This window comes from Nyctereutes procyonoides, unplaced genomic scaffold, assembly GCF_905146905.1.
Source record: "Nyctereutes procyonoides isolate TBG_1078 unplaced genomic scaffold, NYPRO_anot_genome, whole genome shotgun sequence".
Taxonomy (NCBI): Eukaryota; Metazoa; Chordata; class Mammalia; order Carnivora; family Canidae; genus Nyctereutes; species Nyctereutes procyonoides.
In genome coordinates, this window is record NW_026575133.1 from 30,638,250 (window position 1) to 30,654,697 (window position 16,448).

Genomic DNA, 16,448 nt, shown 5'->3' on the forward strand with positions numbered 1-16,448 from the left:
GCGTGCAGGCCAGGCATCTCCCCTGTTCCTCCTCAGACCAAGAAAGACAAGTTTTTAATCAGCAGCCAACTCTACAGTCTTCGGAGTTGGTTTAAACTAAGTCAGCAACTCTGATTCTTTTATTTGAAGAACAAATAGCAGGATAACATTCCTAAGCCCTAGAAATACACCATCATAACTTCCCACCAAAAGATTTTAAATTCCTCAATTCAAAAATGCTAACACACAGTCTTTTCTCTGTCTCTGTCTCTTTCTCGCTGTTACTCCCACCCTTCCTCCTTCCTCTCTCTCTCCTTCTCCCCCGTGCCCACCCCAATTCTATATGCTGAGCAAGTGGGAATATTCCCAGGAATATTGGCCCCTGGGGATCTATAACCCCATGCAGGTGAGTGCTGCTCTGCTGTTTCATAGCTGAGTCGCTTTGGACAAGTAGCTGGACCCTTTAACCCTCACTTTTCTTACCTATAAAATGGGTGTACTGACCCTCACCTCACACACTGGTGCGTTTTTAAAGGACAACACATATAAAAACAAGTAGCACAGTGTTCAAGGGACACTTGCACTGCTCAAGATTCTTGGTAACAAATGGCGGGAGCCCCACTCAAACTTGTTTATTCAAACAAAAGAATTCACTGTCACACAGATATATAAGAAGTTCAGGGGTGGTTACCTTCAGATCTGGCTGGATTCAGGGGCTCAACGGTGGAGTCTGGGCAGTTTCTCTCTACCCTATGGGATCCCCTCCCAGGGAAGAAGGCCATGACGCAGAGCCGCAGAGTCTCTGCTGGGTGACCCAGCGGGAAGTAACCGAACATGTATGTCGTCAAGGGTCTGGTTGGCCCAGCACAGTGACCTAGGGAAGACTAGCCATACACAAAGGAGGCAGAAAAGCGTGCAGGTGAGAGCCAAGACTGTCCTCCCTGAGTCTCAGTGAATGCAGTTCTCACTTTCCAACGCCTTAAACGAGTCAGAGGCACAGTCAACCTCTGTAAATAGTCTAACTCCCAATGCTGTGTGACCTTCCCAAGCTACTCAACCACTCTGTTTCCTCATTCGTAGAACTGTGATAATGATATTGTTGTGAAAATTCAAAACACCAATGAATATCGCCCTAGTTAAGCCTAGGGCCTGCCACTTAACCAGCAATGGATAATTTTTGGCTATTTTGATTATTAATTTCTAGGAGTCGTATATTTCTGTGCCTGAGTAACTTAATGAATCTCTAATACAGGTGCTAATTAGGATGATTCCCTAAGACGAAGAAATGAGGTGCAGACTTGGTGATGCTTTGCTTGGCCTGGGGGTGGGGGTGGGGGTGGGCAGGCAGTGGTCTAGCTCTAGGAGAGTGTCCTGAGCTGGCGCCGATATCCCTCACAGTCATCCTGCCCTTACCATCCCCCTTCCTCCCCTAATCACACCTGTTCTCCCGGCCACATGGATGCACGGGACTGGCTGGATGCTACTTCATTCCCCTGGCCACTGTAACTGGTCCAGAGTCCAGCTGCCTATGCTGTACTGAGCCAAGAAGAGCCCTTCTTTGGGATTTTTTTCCAGGGGGAGCTGGAGACAGAATTTGTTTCAACTCTGGGGACACACTGCTGAAAGGATGTAATGCTGAGGTCATGGGCAGAAACATGGGTCATGCCCAGATCTGAATTAGAGAGGAGAGCTGGCTCCCTATGTCTGATGTCCTGAGCCCACCCCGCAGGGCCCCTCCCTGGGGTGCGGCCCCACCCAGGTGCCCAGGACTCCTCTCCCTCCCCATCGGGAATGAGAACTCTGTCCTGTTCCTGTCCAGAGGCCTCATGGACCAAGGAGGGCCATTCCCCGGCCCTCACTCTCACTCCTGACTCTCCAGACTAAAGTCGGTTACCTTTGCGAACAGACCGTCAGACAATTGACTGATCAGACAGCCAGACACCACGTCACCCTTGCCATCAGTTTTGCTGCTCACATGGTGACCATTCTTCCCACTTCGCCTCATTTTATTTCAAATCAATGGCCCAGAGCACCAGGGCTGGAGTGAAGAAGTGCCCCTCAGGCAGAATACAACCACTTTTTCTTTTTCAGATTAATGTTTCTGGAGGCTGAGATAGAACATTCGGTATGGCTGGGTTTCCTGCCTTGATTTTCATTTGTGGTTTCCCAGGTAGAGGCAAACGAGGCCAAATCACAATCTCAGCATCAAAATCCCCACGTCTCTGGCTTTAATTTCCAAGTCACAAAAATGCAGGTACTTGTGGCTCATCCCAGAAGGACAGAGGGGGGGGGGAGACCCCCTTCCTCCTGGTGGCCCAGGTACACACTCCCCAGCACTTCACACCACTTAAAAGATTCTGCCCAAACTGCCAACAATGTGTTACAAACAAAGCCCTTCCCGAAAATGGATCAAAAACACTTTGTAATAAGTGTAGGAGCTGCTTTCAAAAGGGCCAATGCCTAACAAAATCCCCGGTCCTGGGTGATCAACACTGAATAGCCCAACACAGTTTGGGAAAACCTCCCCCAAAGCTCCTACACCTGAAGTAGTTATCTACACCAATCTATCCGCACACATACGCATCAGAAGCGTTGACTTTTATTCACTTGTTTGCAGGTATCATATACATTCCCTGGATATTCAGCTTATCTGGTCAACATATTCCAGAAAGAAGAGCTGTAGAAGATTTGGAATAATCTTTGTCTAATAGTTGCTAGATAATGGATCCAAATGCCACAAATACCAGTGGCCTTTTAACCTGCATGGGTGTTTCCCCTAAAAGAGAGCAGGTGCCATTCCTTTTTCTCTTTCAGGACTTTCCTTATAACATCCCTTCAACACCAGCAGATCTCCTCACTGCTCAATGTGGGGCAGCCCACATCACAGAGCTAGGCACACACGGGCTCTCGACAAGGGCTTGTTGAAAGGGTTCTGGCTTTGTAGCCTCACGAGCCCTAGTACATCTTCCCGGTAGATGCTCACCGCTCCAGATTATAAACTCCATTTCCTTATCTGTCTATACGACCGAACTGTGGGTGCCTTTGACCCTGATGCCCCGCTCCTCCCTCTTCCATTCCTCCGGAATGCTCCCCGCCAACATCAATTACTGGTTGGCTGTACTATCCAGATTCGAGGTGCCGGCTCTTGGCTCTAACCCTTATAGGAATACAGGGGCTGGGAAAATCAATTGTGTTAATCGGCAAAACTCTCCACTGGAGATGCTATCCTAAAAGGAAACCACATGTAAAACACTTAAAGAGGGGAGCTCTGTAGTATGTTTCTTTTGTTATACGACCCTCGCACGTTTGTCCGGAGTTTGGGGCTTTCAAACCACACAAGGTTTTATGCGATCATTATAAAATCCCTTCTTTTCCCAAAGGCAGGGTAGTAAGGATTAAGTTTGAATACTGAAGACAGCTTTGTTGTAAATGGTCTCTAATGTCACAAAAGTAGCTTGGAAAGAAAGGCTTATTAAACAAATTTCTTGGGTTGCAAATCACTGAAAGCAATCACATGTCATGTTCATTTGTTTAACCTGAAAGGTATCCATTTGGCTGTTTAAAGAAACGATGCAAATTAACATGGTTCCCAGTGGCTGATCTGAAAGGACATTCAGGGAGGCCCCTTGAAGAAGTAAGTGACATTGAGCATACACTCCTGTGTTTTTCCACCTCTTTTGCAAAAAGTTGTTCATGGGAACCTGAAGAATGGGATATGATTTATTAAACCACAGATGGGAAACCACAAAGGAACCTTGTCCGCCTAGTTCCGTCATCCTACAAACAGAGAAGTCCGGTGGATTACACAGTGAGAGGCTGGCAGGACTGCATCCCAAATCTCCTGACCTCACGTTCCTTCCTCGCCAAGCCATCTCCCAGATTTGGGGCTCTCCTTGTGTTGCTTTAAACAATAGAAAGTGCTTGTAGGTGAGGATGTGGGTATAATGGGACAAAGGAATGAGGGATGGGAGGGTGTTATAAGTTTCACAGGAGCCTATAGAAAAGACCAGAACAAACGGCAAAGATGTTTTGTTTCTCTTGCTTTCTTAGCTTAAGTGCTTACGGCTGCCTGGAGCAGCACTGAGAAGGATTCTGAGGCTGGGTCCAGTCTTACTGGAGAAAAGTACTTGATCTGAACAGCAGTGTGTACCCAGGGCCTAGTTCACTTTCCAGAGGCAGCTATTCTGAACATGTCCCAGCCGAGGTGTGACCCTGGGTGGTGACCTTGAGAGGATCCACGATGCACCTATAGAGTCACTGGGGCTTATCACAAAGCAACCTTGGTTCTTTGAACAAATTTTTATTAACAATCTTACTATGTTGAGCCATCCAAGTCATGAATATCCCAATAGAGTAGTTGTGCACAGAGGCAGAGTGAAGATTTCTTTCCCATTAAGAAGACAACCTAGGAGCTGCATAGATGGGGACCCACGGGTATGTGGCCTCTCTTAAGCTTTGAGGGATACTCCCAGGGCGCCTTGTGCCCCATCAAGCTGGATACAATGTGTCTATAGTGTTTCCTGGGGCTGCCATAAAGGGCACCACAAAAATGGGTGTCTGGAAGCAACACACACGCTGTCTCGCAGCTCTGGAGCTCAGGAGCTGAAATTCAAGGTGTGGAGAGTGCTGTGCACCCTCTGAAGGTTCTAGGGATGGGTGCTGCCCATGGCTCTCTGGCCCCACCTGTTCCTTGGCTCCAGGATGCATCCCTCTGCACCCTCCGTCTTCACACAGCCCTCCCTGTGTCTGTCTTCACCTGGCCTTCTGCTTTCAAGGACCCCAGTCGCCCCAATGACCCACTGTAACTTGTTACCTCTGCAAAGATCCTGCCTCCAAATAAGGTCACGTTCTGAGTCTGGGGGGGGCGGGGAGGGTTGGGACTCCGATGTATCTCTCTGGGGGAGCTCAGCTCCGCCGTAACAATGTGCACACAGCATGGAGCAGGGCCTGGCACCCCTGTGCTCACTGAATGGCCCCGAGGCTGGCCTGGCTGCCAGGGCCCAGGAATCTGGGTGCATCTAGGCCGTGGTGACCCGCGGGACCTGAGGGGCCCTAATCGGCCCCCTCGGGCCCCAGCCCCCTCTGCTCGTGCAGCCACCTGGAAGGCGCCTGGAGTCCTGCGGGTCCCTGCCCGCTGGAGCCCAGGCAGGCGGCCCCGCGCTCCGGGCACCTGCCGCCCCGGGAGCCCGCAACACGGTCGGTGGGCGCCCCGGCACGCACCTCCCCACCGCTCCCCGCACGCACCACGGGGCGCGGGCCTGGCATTTGCAAAACTGAGGCACAGAGCGGCAGAGGCGGACGCAGGCGCCGGGCCCAGGCCGCCGGGCGGGAGCGGGAGAGGCGGACCCGAGGGCGGGAAGACCCGGCGGGGCGGCGCCAGGCGGCTGCGAGGCTGCGCGCAGCGGGGTCGGCCCGGGCGCCGCCGCACTGGGCATGCTCCGAGCCGGGCGCGCGCTCCGGGTCGGCCCCGCCCCGTCCCCGTCGGCCCCGCCCCTCGCCGCGCTTCCTGGCCCCGCCCCCTCCGGGCCCCTCCGCGCGCGTCGGCTCCCGCGCCCCCGCCGCGCTTCCGTCACGCCCAGGCCCCGCCCCGCGGTGACCCCGCCCCCCGCGCCCGGCCCCGCCCCCAGGCGTCTCGGCCCCGCCCCCCGCGCCCGGGACATGCCCGGGCAGCGCGCGCCCCCGTGGTCCCCGGCGTCCGTGCGCTCGCAGCTCCTCGCCGTCGGCGGCTTGGGCGACGCGGTGAGTGTCTGGTTGCTGCCCTCCGCCCGCGGCAGGGCCTGTCTAGGCCGACGAGGCGTTGGGGCCTGTGGCTCTGTGGGCTCCTTCCCCTGCCGTAGGTGTGGGGCCTGCGCGCGCCCCATCCACTCCGCCCAGACCCCACGTGCGCCCCGGGGCGCCAGGTGCGGCCCACCCACCCTCCGCCCAGGTCCCACATGTGCCAGGTGCACCAGGTGCGGCCCACCCACCCTCCAACAAGGTCCCACATGTGCCAGGTGCACCAGGTGCGGCCCACCCACCCTCCAACAAGGTCCCACATGTGCCAGGTGCACCCAGGTGCGGCCCACCCACCTTCCGCCCAGGTCCCACATGTGCCAGGTGCACCCAGGTGCGGCCCACCCACCCTCCGCCCAGGTCCCACATGTGCCCAGCTGCGCCAGGTGCGGCCCACCCACCCTCCACCCAGGTCCCACATGTGCCCAGCTGCACCAGGTGCAGCTCACCCACCCTGGGCCTGCCTCTCCCCACCCACTCTGCCCAGGTCTCACATGTGCCCAGGTGCGGCTCACCCACCCCAGACCTGCCTCTCCCCACCCACAGTCCGCCCAGGTCTCACATGTGCCCAGGTGCGGCCCTCCCACCCCAGGCCTGCAGCTCCTGGACCACATTGAGCTGCGGTGACAGCGGCCTGCTGTGGGCTGCAGGCTGCCCCCGTCACACCTCGACTTGGCCAACACCTTCGAGGCCCTCCCCTGTGCACGCTCTTGCCTCGCACGCTGCTGATGCACGTCCAGGAACGCTGTCCGTCCGCCTTCTGTTCCCAGGAAGCTTCAGAGGCCTCGACCCAGGCCCTTCCTTGCAGCGAGCCTTTAGCATCCTCCGTGGGCGGAATTCCACGCCTCCTGCCCTGTTTAAGACCATGTTCTGGGGTCCTCATGATCGTGGCTGGTGTCTGTATTCGTTTTACCCGAATTGCCTCCGTAAACACTTGGGGTAAACAAGCAGAGTGTGTGAGCCCTTCACGCTGGGCACCCTGATTCCCAGGTCAGTGGAGACACAGTAGGGCAGTGCTCATCCATCCCTCACTCACTGGCTCATCATTTCCTGAGCCCCCGGGATGGTCTTGGCTGCGAGGCCTCTGCCCAGTACTTGGGTTCCTGTTCTCCAGGCACCTTGTGTGGATGGAGCGCAGCGTCTGCTCGGTCAGGTGGGTGGACAGTCATCCCACAGAGGCGCTGCTTTGTCCACAGAGGGGCCGCCTCTGCTGCATGTGGCAGAGCACGAAGCTGCTGAACGTAACCAGCGAAGAAGCGGCTGGCTCTTTAAATAGGAACCGTGGAGCATCTGAGGCGGGCCCTCCTCTCCATCTCCCAGAGACAGATGAGGAAGAGATGGCTCTGCTGTTTCCCAGTCCTTCAGTGGAGAAAACACAGACGTGAAAAAGACATTAAAAAGGAGAGCATGCTAAGGGTAAAACAGATTTAAGGAAACAATGTCAGAGCTCTCCTCCCACCCCTGGCCATCCACAACCCCCCCCCCCCTCCGCCCCCGCCCCCGGGGCCAACAGGGAGCTCACATTGTGTTAGCTCAGACACATTGTCCCGAGGGCAGTTCACACCAAGTCCACACCTGCGAGGGCCAGAGTCTGCAGGACACCAGGAGACTTGGCCTTGCTCTGGCAAGTGTCGCATCTCTCCTGGGTTCTTGTCTCCAGTCGGAATTGGAATAGTAGAGGCTGTTGCGCTGTGGGGGCAGGATGAACCCATCCTCACGGGCAAGAGCCATAGTAAGGCACCTTTTCTATGCGAATATTCTTTTTTATTAAAACAAATCTGTATTGTAAGAGCTAGATTTTTAGACTTCTTAGACCCTGCTTTAAAAAGGCCTTCACTGCTGGAGGGGGAAGTTTAAAGAGATAATGCACTAGGCATGGACGTGATGGAAACATCTCTTGTTCAGCAGAGATTCTCAGACTTTTCTTTTCCTCTCTGGTTTGGTCTCACTTGGGTATCAGTTGGATCTCACCTGGGCCCCCCACTTGGGCCTTCCAGCCCCATAGTTTCCTGTGCCGGTGTGCAGGTGTGGGCCTGGTCTGTCCGTGCAGGAAAGAAGGGCAGGGGGCCCGAGGGAGAAGGAGCCACCCTGGCGGTCCTGCAGAGCTCATTCCTCCGCTCTCCCGCCTCAGGAACCCAACGGTGTGCTTCTCAGTGTTGTTCAATGAAGTAACCTTGCTAAACTGTCTTTATCTTCCTTATTTTGCAGAGGACATGTAGAAGCCAGGGATTCAAACCAGCAACACGGTTCTATTCTGACTCCCTGTTTTGGGCCTCAAGGCTGTTTTCAGTTTATAGTGTAGTCTCCTTAGTAGAAAAAGCATGGAAGCAAAACAGTATTTTCTGTGGTCATCTGTTAGGTTTGTTTTTATGCTTCCCTGTGACCTTACCTAACTACTTACTAACTCTACCTATACAGTTCCTCTTGTGCGTCCACTTTCCTTGAGGGTTTTGGCGTCCTATCACGTCTGTGGTCACTGCAGACACGTACTTTGGGGCCCCAGCCTCTGAAAGGCCCTGAGCTGCTTTGGCTGCCGTCCTCGTCCTCCCTGATGGGTTCCCTGGTTCTGGCAGGGCAGCTTCTGATACAGCTGCTTTCTGAAGGAGCTTGGGTCTTAGCTCAGAGTGTTACTCACACAAAACCTGAAACTGTAAAAATTGGGAACGTGTGGACTATGACATTACCATTGGGTGAGTGGATTCCCTGTCCTTCTTCTCAGGTGCTGGTGAGCAAACAAACCCAGCAGCACCCCATTCTTGGTTTAAAGTGAAAGTCTGTGGTTATCTGCATGGGAGAGGGGGTTTGAGCTGTGCAGGCGGGCCAGTTTTCCCTTGCTGCACAGGATGCACGTCCCCTTCTGTTAGCTCTGGAGGCCTGTCGTGAGCAAAGGCAGATGAAAGTCTGAGACCCAGCATTGTAGACAAAATACTGCCACGTGTGTGTTTGTGGCATTTGGGTAACTGGTGCGTATTTGCTGGTCACCGGCAAGAGTCATTTTCTTTTGACGTAAAAAATTAATAATAAAATGCTTAGATGGAGGGGTCAGTGCAAGATTTTGGGAAAACCGTATTATGGAATATAGTGAATGACTTATTCCTGTATGTAGCTATTAAAATGAATTGTCTAAGAGGAATAAATCATTTTGTGACCTTTTGTAACCTTTGAAGGAATCAGAGTGGTTTCGGCAGATGTGGCTTGTATGTAAATCGGTCACGGTGTCTTGCCAAAGTGCTCAGAATCCCTGGCAGGTAAGCCAGTCTGTGGCTGCCACGCTCCTGATGTCTGCTTTAGAGAAATAACTAAATACATAGGCAGCCCCAGGGGCCACTGACACGGCGGTGACACCGTTGACTACGTGTTAAATGCTGAAACTTGTTTTTGATACGACAAGTTGTTTTCAATTAGATCAGGGGCTTAGAGGAGTGGGGGTCTCCAGGGAGGCAGGCCACATGTCCCTGCCACCCCCCCCCGCCCCCGCATCCCAGAGTAAACTTCTGGCTTGTGATACCGCCGTGGAAAAACCAGTTAAAAGTTCCACAGAAACATTTCCTTACAGTTGCTAAATTTGTTGTCGTCTATGTACGTGTGTAACCGTGAAAGGGATTGTGAGAGAGTTATAAATGCCTCCTGTGTTCACTGTACCACTTCAAAAATTGTCTTGTTAGAATAATTTCCTACCGGTAGCACTTGTGAAGTCAGCAGAGTATCCAGCCCGAGGTCCATCGCCCATTCCCAGAAGTCTGGGGGCGAAACTGAACGCGCAGTCTGCCAATGGCACCACTCGTAAAAGCAGGCACTTGTTAAATCTATTTGTTTTTATTATAGACATCGATCTGCCAGTCGCAATAATGCATTTATGGACATTTTTCTGCAAGCACAGCGCTGGTGGCAGTTTTTACTGACAAATTGAGTCATATGGATAGTAGTTTAGAAAACTCTTACCTTATTGACAGATCGGGCGATTCCTGCAGTGGGCGTTGAGAGGTATCCGGATGGGTGAAGAGAGAGAATTGAATCATGGGGCAAAATATGGGATGGGACATTGAAATGTGGACATTTCATGAGTAACTGGCGGTTACATCCCATTTGTTTTTAAATTGTTAGCTACAGTTTACTCCTCAGTCAAAAGGCCTACATGTTGGGACCAATGATGTTACCTTCAGATTTTGACCTGGTTGTTCGGGGTCGTTAGTAAGAGCGACCACTGGAATGTGGGAGCTGATGCTCTCCTTGGAGTGGGAGATCCATGAGCCATAGCAGAACAGCGTTCTCAAGTGGTGGTCTGAGCCCCGCTGGCATCAGGATTACCGAAGGTGCTGGTTAAAAAAGGCGGATTATACGGCCCCTTGCCAGACCTATGGGATCAGAACCTGGGGATCTGTGTCTTTACAGGCTTCTCAGGGTATTCTAGGGACCCTAATGTTTGAGCATCTCTTGAGGAATCTTTAGGATGGCTGAGAAAGAATGCTCTCCGGTGCAGATGAGCAATGGAGTTCCCCTTCCGGAAGGGTCCATTCGCAGCCAACGTTGTTCTCACTTGCCTGTGCTCATGGATCTGTGTATGGTTTTGTAACTCCTCAGAGACATGTGAATCTCTTCAAATTGCACACCCAACATGTTATCATAGCGTTATAGTTTTCGGTCTTGTGGTTATGACAAAAGATGCAGATGTTACCAAAACTTTGGCATTAGTTTTACAAACAAAGTGAAGCATGGACAGCCCTATTATATTTCCCTCCTGTCTTTCCTTTTGACTGGCTGGTGTCTTTTTTTTCCCCGCTGTGGGTAGAAGCATTTTCCTGGTCTCGGGTGAGGGTGAACTTTCAGATACACCACTGAACGTGTTTTTGTGGAACTGAGTTGGGTTTTTATGTAGGAAGAGTGGCGTCAGAACATGGGAGGGATTTTGGTGGTGCTGTCTACTAGTTGGGTGACTCTTTGTTTTGTTTTGTTTTTTGTTTTAGAGAGAGAGAGAGAGAGCTAGCACGCACAGTGGGGAGAGGGAAAGAGAGATCCTCAAGCAGGCTCCATGCCCAGTGTGGAGCCCAATGTGGGGCTCGATCTCATGACCCTGAGTTGGATGCTCAACTGACTGAGCCATCCAGGTGCCGCAATTAGTTGGGCGACTTTAAGCAAATGTTGAACTCCAAGCTGCCTCCTCATCTGTCTGATGGTGGTGATCACACTTACTTGTCTGTCTGGATGAGTATAAGCATATGAAATAATAAAGTATGAGGCACCGCCTGGATAGAAATGTTCATTTGGAACCATTATCTCATTTGTGGATGAGATTGTACCTGGAAAAGGCAGGGAGGAGCCTACCAGAAATCCTGGTTTCCCTCCAGCCCAACCAGCATCCTTGTTTTATGGATTTACTCATAACCCAAGCCCCCATTTGGGGCAGCCTCTGCTAACAAGACTGCTTGTTTGGACTTGGCTCTACTGGTTATATGACCTTGAGGAGAGTTAGCTAAGTATTCTGAGCCTTGGTTTCCCCAAAACTAGGGGAAATGACACTATCACTCATAGGGCTGTGGTTGCCTATTGAGAGGGAGTCACGTGTGCAGATCACACCAGGCCCTGGTGAGCCCCGAATAACGGTAATAGTTGGCATATGTTAGCTTAGGGCCACCGAGCTGTTTTTCAGAGGAGGCAGGACTAGTGATGGTTCTTGGCTCCGTGCTCCACCTCCGGTGTGTCTGTGATTCCAGGTGGTCATGGACTTCTGTTTGGTCTGGAGCATGATGTAGCCCACGGGGTATTTGCTAGGTGTCTGAGATCCTTCTTGTCTCTAAGGAGGTGGTTTCCTCTGCTGCCAGTTCTGTTGTTTCACCGTGGACACTGTTGGGAGCTGCCCAGGCGGTTGGCCTCCAGGTGCCTCCCACTCAGGGGGCAGTGTGGTGAGTGGTCAGGGGTGCCATGCTGACGGCAGGCTTGTGCCTTGTGGGCCAGTGGGCTTAGCCGGTGTGTTCCCCGGGGGGGTACTGCCCATCTCCGACAACCCCGGGAGACTTGACAGTAATCATCTGTTACGTTGAAAAAGCTTGCTGAAGGGGATCCTTGGGTGGCGCAGCAGTTTAGCGCCTGCCTTTGGCCCAGGACGCGATCCTGGAGACCCGGGATCGAGTCCCACGTCGGGCTCCCGGTGCATGGAGCCTGCTTCTCCCTCTGCCTGTGTGTCTGCCTCTCTCTCTGTCTCTCTCTGTGACTATCATAAATAAATAAAAATTTAAAAAAAAGAAAAAAAAAGAAAAAGCTTGCTGAAGGACGTGACACAGAGCCCGACACTGGCGGTGGTCAGGAGCCAGCAGTGGCACCAGCATGGCACAGTATTTTCCCAAGTGTGATTGCTCAGACCACAGTAGTGAGGGGCGGGGCAATCTGTTAGGTCAGCTTTGTCAGAAAGAGAAAATCCTCAGTAATATGTGTGGGTGGAAATGGGCCCTATTTTGGGGTCTGTCTTTACCCTCCCCTCATGGTTCAGCCTGGTAGAGTTGGTCAAGTTCCAGAAGATTCTGTCCACTGCAATAATGGTGTTGCTGGTAATAGCATTTATTGAAGGCCTACTGCGCGGGTTGCTTTACGTGGACTGACTTCTCGCATCCTGTGGACACCCGTGGTTTCCTTGTTGTGTGTGAGGAGCCCATGTGTCTCTGGGAGAGGCTGGGTGCTCTGCACAAGGGGCACAGGATAGGACTAGAGCTCCGGGTTGGCCCACAGCTGTGTCACTGCCTTTGCAGTGGTCAGGTGAGAACCAGGCACGGGTCCTTTTGGGGGCAAGATGTGGCGTAAATAAATACATACCTATGTGTGTTCACTTAGATTTTCTGAACTCCAGTGTGACCAAGCACTGTCCTTAGCATTGGGGGAGAAACAGCGCTCTCATGTCTGTCCCTGTTTGACATGCTCACGACACCTCCCAGTACACAGACCACTAATACAGGGCTGCCCGCGGTGAGGACGTCGCGGGACCGTGCCTGTGTGAGCTTTGCCATTTGCTGAAGGCGTTCGTCTACACCCCATAGAGTGTTTGAGAGTGGGAGGACAATTGGGTGGGAGCCAGAGAAAGGAGGAGGGCACCAAGTCCCAGGCTGTGTTCCAGGACTGCAGCCATGCTCATCAACAAGTCCCGATGGACCGTGGACCTGGTCCTGATTCCTGCTGCAGGGGTGGGTGGAACATCTGTGCAGAAACTTGTGAGGTTTGTCCCGGTGGCCTGTGGGTGGGACTTTGTGGGTTGAGCAGTGGGAGCGTGGACTCCGGGGTGCAGGTGCATCTGTGAGCAGTTCGGCTGGAGTTCAGGTGGGGGTCGGGGCTGCAAAGGAGCCCTGACGTTAGCACAAGGCCAGCCGGGAAGGGGACTGTTCTTTCTGAGCCTTGGGCTCAGGACCTTCGCAAGTGGGGCCACCGAGTCATCAGCAGGGGAGGCAGGGACAACAGGGAGAAAGGACGAAGGTCAGGTGGTGGGCGGCCTCTGCTGCATGTGGCGGGGGACAAAGTCTGGTCATGTGCCCCGGGTCAAGGGTGGTTTGGGGACAGTTTGTGCGAGGCCGAGGGGTCCTGCAGGGCTTTCTGACGGAGCACCGTGCGGTGAGGGAGGAGGGTCGTGGAAGATGACTGTGTTTGGAATGAGTTTTTTTTAATGAGAAAGGAAAAAACTTGTGGTGTATATACTTGTTATTCACAGAAAAGCGATCCTGGGGAAGTTAGAGAAAAAGATCTGGCCTTGGGAGGGTAAATAAACCCCTTCCGTCATGCTGGCATTTGGGTTCAGGAGTGGGGGGCTGCCATCCTGTAGCCTCGCTCGGGCAGAAGTGTCAGCAGGGACGAGGGGGCTCGTTAGCGGCCCTCGCACCCAGCCCGTCCTCCGGAGGTGCGGGGACCTGTACGACCCTGCCGGTGCTGGCGGGCTCCCGAAACTAAACTGCCAGGCTCGGGGTGCACCGTTGCGTCGGAATGAAGATCAGAAGGAAAGCATGTGCCTGGTCTCCTTCCACAAAGACTCCCCGGTCTTCTGTGTGGCCCGTGTCCTCAGGCTGTGCTCCTGTCTGAGCCCCGTGGGGGTCACCTGCTGGGGCGTCTGGCGGGGAGCGGGCCTGTCCACCGCGTGCCTGTGTCTTGGGTTCTCAGTGCTTCTGGAGGCACACTGGGGTGCGGGAGGCCCTGGTTGGGGGCGTCAGTGGTTGAAGGTGGTTGGAGCAGGTCCCCCAGGGAGAATGACTTGTGAGGGCGGCTTGAGCCATGAGAGGTGGGCGGCCTTGCGAATGGAGGCCTGGGCACAGTGTCCGGGAGGTCCTGGGTGGCCACCGGCTGGCGTGCTGGAAGGACAGACGGAAAGGCACCAATGGCCTGCGTGGAGTCAGGGGTGGGGTGTGTCGAGGCCGCCTGGCCTGGCTGTGCCGGCCTGTGGACACTCCACAGTGGTTAAGGCCACAGTGTGGCCCGGGTCCTAGAAATGGGGCTTCAAGGTCTCCGTGCGCTGAGCCTGTCACGGTTACGTCATGACGTCCGTATGGGCCGTGACCCTGCAGGAGGGCCGGGACCCAGCAGAGCAGAGGGAAGGGGTCCTGAGCGTCCGATCAGGGCTGTGTTCTGTGTTTGCAGCTGCTCTTGTTAGTGAGGCTTTTCACACTCAAGTGGAAGTTCCTAGAAGAATGGGCAAAAAAAAAAAAAAAAAAAAAAAAAAAAAAAGAAAAGAAAAAGAAATGATGTATTTCCAAAAGTTACTGAATTTAGCTAGCTATCCCAAGAAAAGCCCATGTGTGCTATTCTTTATTGTGCAGAAAAATTTGTTTCTGTCACCATCGTGTTATCATCAGATTAAGCTGTCGAGTCAGATGGATGCGGTGCGTCCCGCCGGCGGGCCTGCCCAGGAGCGCCCTCCGCACCCACCCCCCACCCCAGCCCATCCGTCTCCGGCGCTCGCGGGGTGCGGGCCCCAGCGCGTCTGCAGGGAGCTTGCGGGGCTGCTCCTCGGCTGCTCCTCCTGAAGTTTGTTCCAAGAACTATCAGAACGAATATGCAGGTTCTAGAATTGAGTAAATAGTCTTACGATTTCAGCATTATTCACCCTTTTGACTACGACCAACCACGTAAAGGTCTTCTGCCCAGCAGCAGGCGGGCTACCCGGGAGCTCTGCCTCGGTCGTGGGTGACAGCGGCCTCCCGGGGACACATGCTTCCAGAGCTAAACCCGGAGTTCCTGAGTGAGCCGGGGGGTTGGCCCCCTCATGTCGGGGTCCTTGTGATGCCCTGGCTGTCACTCTCCGAATAGCTTGAGCCCACGTGGGGCTGGAGCCGTAACCCCTACTTATGGTTGCCTTTTTTTTTTTTTCCTACAAAAGTATGGGCTTTAAAGACTTCCTCTTAGCTTTTTGTGTAATCAGAGCATTTCCTTCTGAACTGAGATCATTTTGGTGTTGTCTGGACTATTGATCACCCCAGAAGAGACTCCAGAGGTTTTGGTTCTGGTTTCCTGAGCGATTTTCCTGTCCTGTTTGGTGAGGTTTCTTGCTCAGAATCCCTTGAGCCCAACGTGCATCTACTCCCAGCCACTGTGTATCATGACAATTAAGGCAGGATGGCTTCTTGGACGGATTAGTTAAAAATTCCTTTGTATTGGCCTTAAGTAAGCGGTTCCAATAATTTTAGTGTTGGAAGCAAACATTTGCTGTGCTTGGGTTGTGGCCTGATGTTCATGTAGAAAATCCCACTTAATGAAAAGCCACTTTGTGGCTGCCCGTGTTTCTGGTGTGTTTGGATTGTTGGATGCTTGTGTTTCTGGTCTGTGCTTTTTTTTTTTTTTTTTTTTTTTTTTTTTTAATAAATCGGCTCCACACCCAATGTGGAGCCCAATGTAGGGCTTAGACTCACAACTCTGAGATCAAGAGTCAGATGCTGAACTGACTGAGCCACCCATGCACCCTGTTTCTGGTCTGTTTGTATTGTTGGGTGCTTGCTACTACAGTAGGGCACTGGCCCCAGACCACCTGGAGTTTACCTCGACTGGGGGTTACCTTTGGGAAGCCAGCTGAGTGTTGGCACCTCTGTCCGGCCCTCAGACCGGAGGCTGCCTCTTGGGGCTCTAGGTTTAGATGATGAGGATTTTCAGATCTCCTGTCCTGTATCACGGAGGAAGCAGTTGCCACGGTCCACTTTCTACGACCTTGGTTTCTTTGCCTCCCAAGCCCCACACAGTCCCCTGCTTCTGTCTCTGAGGGCACCAGAGAAGCTTCCAGAGAAAGCTGAACCCCATGTGGAAGGAGGCCAGGTGCCTGACAAGGGCACTGCTTCAGCAGTGGAAGCTTAGCATGTAGGCATGAGACCAGGGAGAGTCAGCCACTGACCACCTCTTCCTCCTTCTGTTGAAGGCAAGGATCTAAAGATGCTTTAAGGGAATCCCTCCACCCACCCAGATGCCAGATGGGATGAGCCTGAGAGACTCATCTTGAAGCCACATTCAGCCTGATGGCCATGCACATCTGTTCTGGCACTTTCTCTAGAAGCCTGTGCACCAAGCTTTGCTCTGAGACTGGATGAGTGGGAGACCCCATCCCCTTCTTTCCAGAGCCTTCTTCTGCCCTGCCTGGAGGGCCTCTTCTGACCCAGCCCAAACACAGCCTCCCTGAGTCCCTCCAATGCCTGGGCCCTTCCCTTGGGCCACACACTCATACTCAAGTGTGTTGGTTTCATCTCTCG

At 53.3% G+C, this 16,448-nt stretch overlaps 1 protein-coding gene across 1 annotated transcript in view; it reads left to right on the plus strand.

Annotated features, from left to right (window-relative positions):
* Window positions 1-5,626: 5,626 nt before the first annotated feature.
* The window catches only part of MGMT (O-6-methylguanine-DNA methyltransferase), a 277,794-nt gene continuing 266,972 nt past the window's right edge, over window positions 5,627-16,448 (plus strand). Inside the window, 1 exon segment of the mRNA XM_055345848.1 lies at window positions 5,627-5,718. Coding sequence (XP_055201823.1) covers window positions 5,638-5,718 — 81 coding nt within the window. The 5' untranslated portion in view covers window positions 5,627-5,637.